The 12164-nt window shown below is 45.3% G+C and overlaps 1 protein-coding gene across 10 annotated transcripts in view; it reads right to left on the bottom strand.

Annotated features, from left to right (window-relative positions):
• Window positions 1–12164, bottom strand: part of LOC307023307 (semaphorin-6D-like) — a 262682-nt gene that overhangs the window by 100485 nt on the left and 150033 nt on the right. For all 10 annotated transcript variants that reach the window (XM_079656498.1, XM_079656494.1, XM_079656502.1 and 7 more), the window contains 2 exons: window positions 2903–2993; window positions 2394–2516 (listed from right to left, as the gene is read on the bottom strand). In XM_079656498.1, coding sequence (XP_079512624.1) covers window positions 2394–2516; window positions 2903–2993 — 214 coding nt within the window. The remainder of the gene's footprint in view (window positions 1–2393; window positions 2517–2902; window positions 2994–12164) is intronic.

The raw sequence follows: 12164 nt of genomic DNA, 5'->3' as shown, positions 1-12164 counted from the left end.
TATAACGTCAGCTCGGTGAGGTAAAGGACTCTCTCAGTGTTTAGATAGTTAACTTTAGTTTAAGTTATCTCAGTGGGTCTCAAACGGTTTGGTCACCATTTATGTAAACAAGTATTTGCTAGGAACACCTTTATATGATCATTATAGTGATTAAAAAATAAGAGAATAAATGAAAAACAGGTGTGAAATACTATAAGACAGTAAAACAAGAATACAGTTTAAAAGGAGAGTGATTAGTAAAATATCCATGAAGAAAAAGTAAATCTGTTACAGTTCTGTTTCATATGGGTGTTGAGAGATGTATCCATAGATCTCTTAATTTAGCTCTCAAAGTGCACCAGATTGATGCTTTTAACTTCAATATTTAAACAAAAATCTTCCCAGGGGAGCATGCCCCCAGACCCCCCTAGAGGAGGTTATGTCCACCCCCCACCTAAAACATATTCACATGGATAGGATACTAAATACATTTGCACACTTTTTATATGGTGGCCTATGTCCATATGTTTCTGTTTTGGTGGTCGTGCCACAACCGTGCATGTATGCACAAGTCAAAGGTGCGCTATAAAATAGCACTACACCCCTGCAATGTGTGTGAAAGACAATAGACCTTACAGCATGTTTTTTTAAATTGAAGTTGCATTGGTGTTTGTGTGTTGGTTGTTTCCCCCCCCCCCCCCCCCCCTGTGTTAAATGATTTCCCCCGCATTCGATTTGTTCTAGAGCCGACCCTGCCTCACATAAATAACATCTCTGGACTGCCACTGAAGTCCTGGTGCACACAAGTCGGCCGGTGGCGCTGACATCACCGCTGATGAAGACCCTAGAGAGGCTGGACACCTTCGGCCCCTTGTGAGACCATTGATTGACCCGCTGCAGTTCGCCTACCACCCTGACTTCGGGGTGGTGCTGAAGTCCCTCTGAAGTCCACCTGGAGAAGGCAGTGAGCACTGTGAGGATCTTGTTCTTTGATTCTCCAGTGCCTTCAACACCATCCAGCCTCCTGATGCAGCTCTCGGGGTGGATCACCACCTAACCTCCTGGATCCTGGACTACCTCATCAACCGTCCACAGTACGTGAGAACCCGGGAGTGTCAATCAGACACCATCATCAGCAGTATGGGGCCCCCCCAGGGGACGGTTCTGGACCATTTCTCTTCACCTTCTATACTGCAGACATAACCCTCTTCACTGCTACCTGTCACCTGCAGAAGTTCTCTGACGACTCTGTCATCGTTGGCCTCATCTCCAATGAGGACGACAGGGAGTACAGGGAGCTGACGCAGGACTTCCCCCTCTGGTGCCAGAGGAACCACCTCCAGCTCAACGCAGAGAAGACCAAGGAGCTGGTGGTGGACTTCAGACGGCGCCAACACTCCCCCCCACACCAGTGAACAACCAGGGAGCTGACATTGAGATTGTGGAATCGTACAAATACCTGGGTGTTCATCTGAACAATAAACTGGACTGGACTGGTCGGCTAACTGCACTGCTCTCTACAAGAAGGGACAGAGCAGACTCTTTCTGCTGAGGAGACTGAGGTCTTTCGGGGTGCAGGGGGCCCTCCTACAGACCTTCTATGACTCTGGTGGCATCACCCATCTTTTATGGTGTGGCCTGCTGGGGAAGCAGCATCTTGGCTGCTGACAGGAAGAGACTGAACAGACTGGTAAGGAAGGCCAGCTCTGTCCTGAGGGGGGCGAGACAGGAGAATGGCAGCCAAGCTGTGCAGCTCCTTTAGTGACAGCTTTCTTCACCCGCGGTGTCTCACGGAGAGATACCGCAGATCCTTCCTTCCTGCAGCAGTTAGACTGTACAACCACCAGGTCATGGTAGACCCCCACACAATAAAGACTGTGCAACTTGTGCAACAAAATGACAATGTGCAATATAGACACTTTTCTTGAAATACTGTGCAATAATCACCTTTATGTGGAAACCATCATCATAATAAATGTCCCAACAGTTCTTTTTTTGTTATAATGTCCCAACACCTTACATTATATATGTCACTAAGTTCTGAAGTTGCTGTGCATTATTTTTTAGCCACAGATTTGTACTTACCTACTTATCTGTCTTTATTTTTATTCTAGTATAATTAATGTGTACTTTTCTGTATTGTTGGATGCCTTTTTTCTTTTGCCTGCTATGCCACTTTTGCTGTAACACTGTTAATTCCCCTGCTGTGGAAATAATAAAGGATTTTTGATTCTGATTCAAATCATACAGTATCCTGCAGCCCGGATCATCAACTGCATCAAATCCTCTGACCACATCACCCCCATCCTCATCCAACTGCTCTGGCGGGTACACCCGGATCAACTACAAAAAACTCCCCTCACCTGCACCTAGAGTACCTACCAGATCCAAACTAACCAAACACTGTGACTCACCTCGGAGCCACTTGGAGTCGTACTTGACGGTCCTGAGGACGGGCCGGCCATCCCCAAGGCTGCGGTAGATGACGGCGTCGCTGGCCAGGAAGTCCGTCATGGTGGCCGAGTAGAAGTCTCCACCTGAGCAACAGCTGCAGTTTAATGTTCATGCTGAGAACTATTCTGACAAAATAAAATTAAGGAATTTCTTTGTTTTCCCATATACTAATATGAATTCAAACAAAATATTTTGCTTTGTGTATGATTGTGCATGACATTGTAATTTTTCTGAAAACGTGTTGTCGGAGATTTGTTCCGGTCTGGTCTATCTACATACTCCCCCAGTCTTGTTGAGTTTTGTTGTTAAGGATTTGTAATGCTGTACTCTAAATACCTATATGAAAAATCCTTTAAATCAGTAATGAATTCCATATTTTATATCTGAATATACCTGTACCCAAAAGTGCAGAATACCAGAAAAGCTCATATGGGTCATGAGTTTTTTCAAACAGTCACTTTGGACTCACCAGCAAACAGTCCCACATTGGACTGCCCGGACTCAAAGGGACAGCGGGCCTGACCCACAACTTCCTCCCCCGCTTGCTCCAGGGACGCCATCTGACAGGAGAGAGGAATGCATCACAAAAGAAACAGTCATGAGTTCAAATGTAGAATTGGTCAAGGATACCAATTTGAATTTGAAAGTCATATCAAAAATATCAGGAAAAAAAGATATCCAGTGGAGGAAATAAGTATTTCATCCCTTGCCGATTTAGTAAGTTTACCCACTTACAAGTAAATCAACAGTCTATAATTATAAAGGTAGGTTTATTTGACTAATGAGAGACAGCATATTGAGAAATGAACATCATATAAGAGATACAAAATTATTTTCATTTAACTGTGGGAAATAAGTATTTGATCCTCTTGCAACCAACAAGAATTCTGGCTCCCACTGGCCAGTTACAAAAGTCCTCTTCCTTTAAAAAAAGTACTCCTAATATGAGCTTGTTACCTGTATAAAAGACACCTGTCCACAGAATCAATCAATCAGATTCCGACCTCTCCACCATGGGCAAGACTAGTCCCCTTTTCCACCAAACCGGTTCCAGGGCCGGTTCCGAGTGAGAACCTGATTAAGCTCTGGTTCTTCCTGTTTCCACCGCAGCGGGGCCGGCTATAAGCACAGAAAACTGGTTCTTATCTGGCCCCACTCGGCCGCCTGGCAAGAGCCAATACTTCACGCTTACCATGCAACCACGCACTTGTAAAAAAATCACACTTTATAAAGTCAGGCAACACTAACCAGACTGAGTGTGATTCTGTTTATTTTTACCTTACTTTGACCATCTGTTCGCTGTTATTGATCATTTTGGAGAGCAGGCAGACGTTGTGTTTTTTATTATAGCAGCTATCGGTTGGAATCAAAAGATTGGCTACACAGGTTGCTATGTCCGACTATCAAAAGTAGAATCATAATGACAAATACGCCGGTAAAATGTGCCTCTAGAAAACGGCTTATGCCACAATAGGATAGCGACCAGTAGTCAAAATATTCAGATTAGAACATCGCCCATTTTATACCAGAGAAACTTTCACAACAGCCATACAGCGTCAATTCATACTGAAACACATTCACTTATGGGGGGGGGGGGGGGGGGATATGAATCTAAGCATCACCATCTGTACTTGAACTCCTTCACTTGGGGTAAGGACTCATTCCCTACTTGGAGTGGAGAATCCATTGGTTTCCTGCTGAGAACCATGGCCTCAGATTTGAAGGTGCTGATCTTCATCCCAGCCGCTTCACACTTGGTTGCGAACTGATCCAGTGAGTGCTGAAGGTCGCAGACTGATGAAGCCATTAGAACCACATCATCTGCAAAAATCCACCACAATCACGAAGAAAACTATTGGTAACACACTACACTATAATGGATAAAATCCTGAAGCGGCCCGAGGCCCCCCCCCTGCTCAAGAAGAACATGAAAGGTCCGTCTGAAGTTTGAATGAATATCGGAATGATTCAGAGAAGGCTTGGGAGAAGGTGTTGTGGTCAGATGAGACCAAAATCAAGATATGTGGCATCAACTCAACAAGCCGTGTTTGGAGGAAGAGAAATGCTGACTATAACCCCAAGAGCACAATCCCCACCGTCAAGCATGGAGGTGGAAACATTATGCTTTAGGGGTGTTTCTCTGCTAAGGGGACAGGAGCACTTCCCTGTATCGAGGAGAGGATGTACAGGGCCATGTAGCGTAAAATATTGGCCGATAGCCTCCTTCCCTCAGCCAGGACACTGAAAATGGGTCATGGTTGGGTCTTCCAGCAGGACAATGACTCTGAACATATGGCCAAGGCAACACAGGAGTGGCTGAAGAAGAAGCACATTTAGGTGATGGAGGGGCCTATCCAGTCTCCGGACCTTAATCCAATAGAAAATCTGTGGAGGGAGGTGAAGCTTCGAGAGGCCAAGCATCAGCCTCAAAACCTTCAGGATTTGGAGAGGATCTTCAGAGAGGAGTGGACCAAATACTTATTTCCTACATCCAACCATCCATCCATCCATCATCTCCCGCTTATCCGTGGTCAGGTCGCGGAGGTAGCAGTTCCAGCAGAGAGCCCCAAACTTTCCTTTCCCTGGCCACATCAACCAGCTCTGACTGGGGGATCCCAAGGCGCTCCCAGGCCAGCGAAGAGATATCATCCCTCCACCTGGTCCTAGGTCTATCTCTTGGTCTCTTCCCAGCTGGACGTGCCTGGAACACCTCCCTAGGAAGGCGCCCAAGGTGGCATCCTTACTAGGTGCCCGAACCACCTCAACTGGCTCCTTTCGACGCGAAGGAGGAGCGTTTAAACTCCAAGTCCCTCCCGGATGACTGAACTTCTCACCTTATTCCAAGGGAGAAGCCAGCCACCCTGCGGAGAAAACCCATCTCGGCCGCTTGTATCCGCAATCCTTGAATTTCGGTCATGACCCATCATTCATGCCCATAGGTGAGGGTAGGAACGAAAATGCCCGGGTAGACAGAGAGCTTTGTCTTCTGGCTCAGCTCCCTTTTCGTCACAACGTTGAGGTAAAACGACTGCAGTACGGCTCCCGATGCTCCGATTCTCCGGCCCATCTCACACTCCATTGTTCCCTCACTCGAGAACAAGACCCTGAGATACTTGAACTCCTTCACTTGGGGTAAGGACTCATTCCCTACTTGGAGTGGACAGTCCATCGGTTTCCTGCTGAGAACCATGGCCTCAGATTTGGAGGTGCTGATCCTCATCCCAGCCGCTTCACACTTGGTTGCGAGCTGATCCAGTGAGTGCTGAAGGTCGCAGACTGATGAAGCCATTAGAACCACATCATCTGCAAAAAGCAGTGCTGCAATCCTTAGTCCACCGAACTGCAGACCCCCTCCCCCACGACTACGCCTCAAAATCCTATCCATGTATATTACAAACGTGCATTTGGGGCATTGTTGTATATATTAGAAGCTTTTAATCCAGAATTGATCGATGTTACCATGAGCCACATACAGTACACTGTAAAAAAAAAAAAAAAACTGTAAAAAACGAACTTTCAAAAGGGCACATTGCTGTCCAGAGGGAAAAACGGGCAGGTGCTCAAGCACTACCTAGAGTCTATGTGTGCACGTATCTGTCCCAGGCCCCCTCCAGGATTGCGAGAGTAAAAAGCTGATCCGTCGTTCCACGACCAGGACGGAATCCGCATTATTCCTCCTCAATCTGAGGTTCGACAATCGGCCTGACCCTCCTTTCGAGTACCTTAGAGTAAACTTTCCCGAGGAGGCTGAGTAGTGTGATGCCTCTGTAATTGGCACACCCCCTCTGATCCCCCTTTTTTAAAAGGGGAACAACCACCCCTGTCTGCCACACCTTCGGTACTGTTTTCCGAGGCTGCTGTCCTTCGGGCCTGTCGGTACCTTGCAACTGCCTCAGGAGTCCCCCGGGATAACAAATCCCTGAAGGCCTCCTTCTTCAGTCGGACGGCTTCCCTGACCACCGGTGTCCACCAGGAGGTTCGATGGTTACCGCCCCTTGAGGCCCCTAAGACCTTGAGACCGCAGCTCCCCGCCGTGGCTTCGTTAATAGAGGCTTTGAACACCGCCCACTCTGGTTCAATGTCCCCAACCTCCACAGGAATGCCCAAAAAGCTCCGCCGGAGGTGTGAGTTGAAGGCCTCCTGAACTTGGGCCTCCTCCAGAAGTTCCCAGTTCACCTGAATTACACGTTTGGGCTTACCAGTACTGTCCAGAGGCTTCCCCCGCCACTCGACCCAACTCACCACCAGATGGTGATCAGTTGACAACTCCGCCCCTCTCTTAACCCGAGTGTCCGAAACATACGGCCTCAGGTCGGATGATACGATAACAAAACCGATGATGGACCTTCTGCTTAAGGTGCTCAGGTACTACGTACACTTATGAGCATCCGTATGTTCGAACATGGTGTTTGTTATGGCCAATCCATGACTAGCACAGAAGTCCAGTAACAAACCACCACTCCGGTTGAGATCAAGGGGACCGTTCCTCCCAATCACGCCCTTCCAAGTGTCTCCATCATTGCCCACATGTGCGTTGAAGTCTCCCAGCAAGATTAAAGAGTCCCCTTCAGGAGCCCCATACAGGACTCTTTCCAGGGTCTCCAATAAGTCTGTATACACTGAACTGCTGTTTGGTGCATTAGCACACACAACAGTCAGAGTTTTCCCCCCCATAACCCGCAGGCGTAGGGAGGCGACCCTCTCGTCCACTGGGGTAAACTCCAACAAAGAAGCACCCAACCGGGGGCTTGTGAGTATCCCCACACCCGCCTGGCGCCTCAGACCTTGGGAAACTCCGGAGAAGAATAGAATCCAACCCCTATCCAGAAGTAAGGTTCCAGAGCCGACGCTGTGCATAGAGGTGAGGCCAGCCAGATCCAACTGGTAACGCTCCACCTCCCGCACGAGCTCGGGCTCCTTCCCCCCCAGAGAGGTGACTTTCTACGTCCCCAAAGCCAGCTTCTGTCGCCTGGGTCTGGTCCGTCGAGACCCTCTGCTTTCACTGCCACCCTTCTGGCAGCGCACCCGACCCCATCGCTGTTTCCCGTAGGTGGTGGGCCCGCGGGATGGAGAAGCGGAGGTGTTACCCACGTTGCCTTTTTGCTCCGTGGCAAGCCCGGCCACCAGACGCTCGCCGTTGAGTCCTCATTCTGGGCCTGGCTCCAGAAGGGGAACCCGGGCTTCCTCCGGGCGGGGTATCCTCACTTCGTGTGTCGTCATGAGGTCTTTTGAACCAATCTTAGGGTGCATACACACCTAATAGTCACAGTTTGTTACATTGTTTCATTTTTCAGAAGGTTCGGTTTGCTTTCAAACGGGCAAAACTCAAACGGACTATAAACTTTAAACACAAGTCATGTGCACGGAAATGCTGTTCAACCATTGGTCAGACATTAAGGGGGTAAAAACGCGAATCCCGGCAATTTCTACCGGAGCCTCCGCCATGGAGCATCGGCACTTTCGGCAGGTTATTGTCATGCTGCTGTTAATCTGGAGATCAACAGACACTAGCGGCCCTCGCATATGATTATATAATCAGACAACGTCCATTAAAAAACATTATAACACATATAATGAGAGACGTTCTGCAGTAAGGAGGGGCGTTTCACCAACGACAGGTGTTTTTAATTTTATGTAGAGCATTTTTACTTTGCACGAGACTGTTCAACACTTAATTCTGTTTCACTCTTTAACTAAACAACCGCAGATGTCTTGAAAGACTCTTTCGCTAAATATTTTTGAAGACATCCACGTTCTTGTGACACGTAAATACTACGCTTCCTATGTTTTGGTGCGGACTGCGTTAACACCAGCAATGAACCGCTCCAGAGTTCGCAAGCAAGCGTTCCGAGACCACCTATTTTAGGGGACCAGAGTCCGGTTGTTTAGTTCACCTAAGAGGTCTCGGACTGTGTTCACACCGACCCAAATGAACCGCATCAAGCGGCTAAACGCACCAGGGTTCGATTCAACCGGACTATAAAAGGCTGGTGTGAATGCACCCTTAGTCTGGCCCCTTGCCTGAGACCAATTTGTCATGGGAGACCCTACCAGGAACACAAGGTTCCAGACAACACAGCCCCCATATTCATCAGGGCACGTGCTGGTTCTTCAGAGAAGAAGAACTTATTTCCTACAGTTAAATGCAAATCAATTTTTATCTTTTATATAATATCAATTTCTGGATTTTTTGATATTCTTAATCTCACTGTTAAAATGGACCTACCATTACAATTATGGACTGTTCATTTCTTTGTAAGTAGGCACATTTACAAAATCTGCAAGGGATCAAATGCTTGTTTCCTTCACTGTATCATTAATTTAGACATATTAGGAACTTGTTAACAATAGAAGCATCAAAAACATATTTGCACGCTAGGATTTTCTAACAATCTTCATTATGGAACAACATGCTGATCCCAGGCCAGTAACATTACAACAACATTAAAAGTTCAAAGTTGTATTTGTATCTTATCTTATCTGTATCTTATCATTTTGTATCTTTTATTTGTGTTAAATTGATGGAGTTTAAATGTAAATATCATGTTAATTATCGGTTACTTATTAAAATGTAATTATAAAAGAGAGACTTTAGAAACGTTGCAAATCGCTGTGTTTATGTGATTATGTTTATGTGTGCATTTACATTGAACTAAGGGGAGGGACAATTCCAAAACAACAAACACCTCCATTGGACTCCTTTGTTTACTACCGTAACATAGTGACATACAGATGGAGCACTGAATTTCAGACTCCAGCTTACAGCTTCCTGCTTACGACCAGCCAAAGACCAGCATAGAGGAATTTTAAGCCCTCCCACTATTTTCCAAGAGGGCGTTGCCAGATTTTCAATTTCAGGTTTTAACCAGGAGATGGCGCTTCATTCACAAATACAGAAAGACAAGTTTCATGGACTTTCAGTTGTGTTTTGAAGAGCATTTGAACACATCAATATTTTAGATCAACTTAAGTATATCTAATCTTGTAATTCAATAATATATAGTCTTTATATATTAAATAATCATAATTATAATGTAAATGTTTACATTACACTTCTTTATTTGTTATGCTCATACTTTTACCTTTACAATCGTTTGCTTTAATATGCAGTATATTTTTTTTATATTTTTGTGTTTGCTTCCTCCTGCTCCCTTTCGGACACATACTGTATGATTTATTATGATTATTAATATGAAGATATTATTAAGATAAGATAAGATGTTACTTTATTGATTGAACATTTTAGTTTAGAATGTGCTGTCCCACGGTAATTCAGAAGGCTCACAGGTCACATTCCGACCATTATTTAAAACAATAGGTGCTTTCACACCGTCTACAGTTTGATTTGTATAGAGGGAGCTCTGTCAGTTTTCGAATTACCCATTTGCTTTCGGGGAGCCCTATTTTTCAGAGCACATCCTGCTACTAAATATGTCACACGCACGCTCTTTTGACTGGCGCAGCAGCGCGGATGCGATCAATTGCTATAAAAACACTCTTCTACTAATACAGACGGTGTCACTATGCCCGCGGATGTGGCCGTTGTTGAAGCCTCTTCAGGCTCCCTATCGGCAGGACTCTCCCTCGGTGTGGAGCTGTCAAGCTCGATCCTAACGCCGCTTACAGCCGGCCAACTAAAAGTTGTTTTCCGTTCACGTTGTAATTTTTAGACTCCTTCGCTTCTTTGCTTGTGAATCCAAAAGCTGTGACGCTTGGCTGTTTTCGTTTTGCCATATTATTTATTACAAAGCCAGAGTTAAAAAAATATCAATATGAACATTTCAAATACCGCGCTGGCATCACCGCCATAACCATAGCAACGTAAGTAAGAATGCAGCGCCGCCACGTACAGATGGCAACACCCAGACATATTCACAAATATAAAACAAATATTCAGAAACTGTAATGAACAATAACTATTATTTATTTCAAGAACTGTTATTTACAGAAACTCAACATTTCTAATCTGTGTGACACAAATATGCACGATTGTTTTGGGCTCCCCCTATTTATCTCAAAGTCAGCCTTCAAGGGGGCTCCCTCCCTCTTCGGGGGAGCCAAGCTCCTCCTAGCTCCCCCCCATTTCGAACAGTATCTGTGGCTGAATGGCCAGCGATTAGGTGCGGCGCATTTATCATAGGTGATCAGAGCTAACTGCCTGCCGTCAGATTTCATTTAAAAAACAGATCTGATTTTAAGACTATTTCTGCGCTCATAAAGAATGATAAGAATATAATAATGCGTATTGAACTGGTTTCATTAATTAGTGAGTTTATTTAACACTAGAACCGCCAATTGGGTCAATTTGTGTGATGTGTGTTGTGTGTGTGCAATGTAACTTTTTTTCAATAAAATATTAAAGTCTCCCAGTCCGTGACTTTTCCTGAAAGTGTGTTATGTAGCACCCTATGTTGTTAAAAATTGTATTCTAATAGCGTGATTTGACGGGTTTAGGTAGGCCTATACAAAAACCTCTGGCGGTTCTAGTGTTAAGGTAATTAGGTACAGTAGAAGCCCTTTTTTTGTTATCAGTAACGAATTTAGCAGTTGAACATAAAACTCAACTAACTGAGGGTCACTTGCAATGACAGTGTTGTGTCTAATTGTAAGCTTGTCACTCAGAGTGACCTACAATTAATTTAGCTGCTGGAGAAGAAAGATCAAGGGGGGAGGGGGGGAGAGAGCTGTGGTTGATGGGCCATTAGTTGTGTAAATACACAGCTGAGAGCTGCCGTTTCATTCAGACTGTTTAAAAAACGGTAACAACGGACTATTTTTCTTAACGGATGCATGTCAATTTAAATCAATACATCCAACTATTTTTTAAATCAATACATCCAACTATTTTTTAAATCAATAAAAACATTTTCTTAATCCATAAAAGCATTTCAATTAATATTGGGAGTCATGTCGTTACTTTGTTGAGAATGTGGCCGTGTAATAAGCGGGATAATTTGCAGCGACTTGTTCCTTATGGGGAAAATAACACCCGTCATGTGTGTGTAGAGGTGTGTGTGGTTAAAACACTTTCATGAAGTGAAGGAATTTCCTTCTATAAAACAGCTGTGGGCAGCAGTGAGTGTCACGGACATGAATTCATAGATCAAGGCAGACTGGTGCACACACTCTCCTGTCCTGCCAGGCGACACGCCCGTTCTAAGCCGTGTCCCTCACTCACATCCCAAGCATCCCCAAAAAGTGTATTATGTTGTTACATCTCAGATGTTATGTTTCAGTTATGCTCTGTCTATGTTCAGTGATGCAAACTTGTCACCTTTCGGCGAAATTCGCCGTTTTGAATCCAAAATAAGTCATTTGTGTGATTCATGTAGATCTGCAATACAAATATTTTTGGGGTATGGGGGGGGTCTGGGACCCGGAGTAATCTGCGGCCGTGAGCTGTTATGTGCCATCATGACACACATGGTGTTCTTTTTTTATATATTATAATGAAGTACGAGCTGTGTGCTCGAGTCTTCCTGCCTGTCGGCTCTGCTTATGGATGTATAATAAGGCTCTGCTGCTCCGAGATGAGGGTCTAGCTTCAGCAGCTACATTACCTACGGGTGCGTTCGTTAATATTAACTGTGCGTCCGGAGTCACTGTGGCACAGACTGGACCGCTGGTGAACAGCTGTTAGAACGGGCCGTTCAGGTGTTCAGAGCAGAGCTCCCTGTCGGAGCGGCAGAGCGTGATGTGAACTGAAAAGTTTTTCTGTGGCAATATTATTT

This window comes from Notothenia rossii (assembly GCF_949606895.1).
Source record: "Notothenia rossii genome assembly, chromosome: 10".
Lineage (NCBI taxonomy): Eukaryota > Metazoa > Chordata > Actinopteri > Perciformes > Nototheniidae > Notothenia > Notothenia rossii.
Note: the sequence above shows the minus strand (reverse complement) of the source record. Positions and strands in the feature narration are given on the sequence as shown.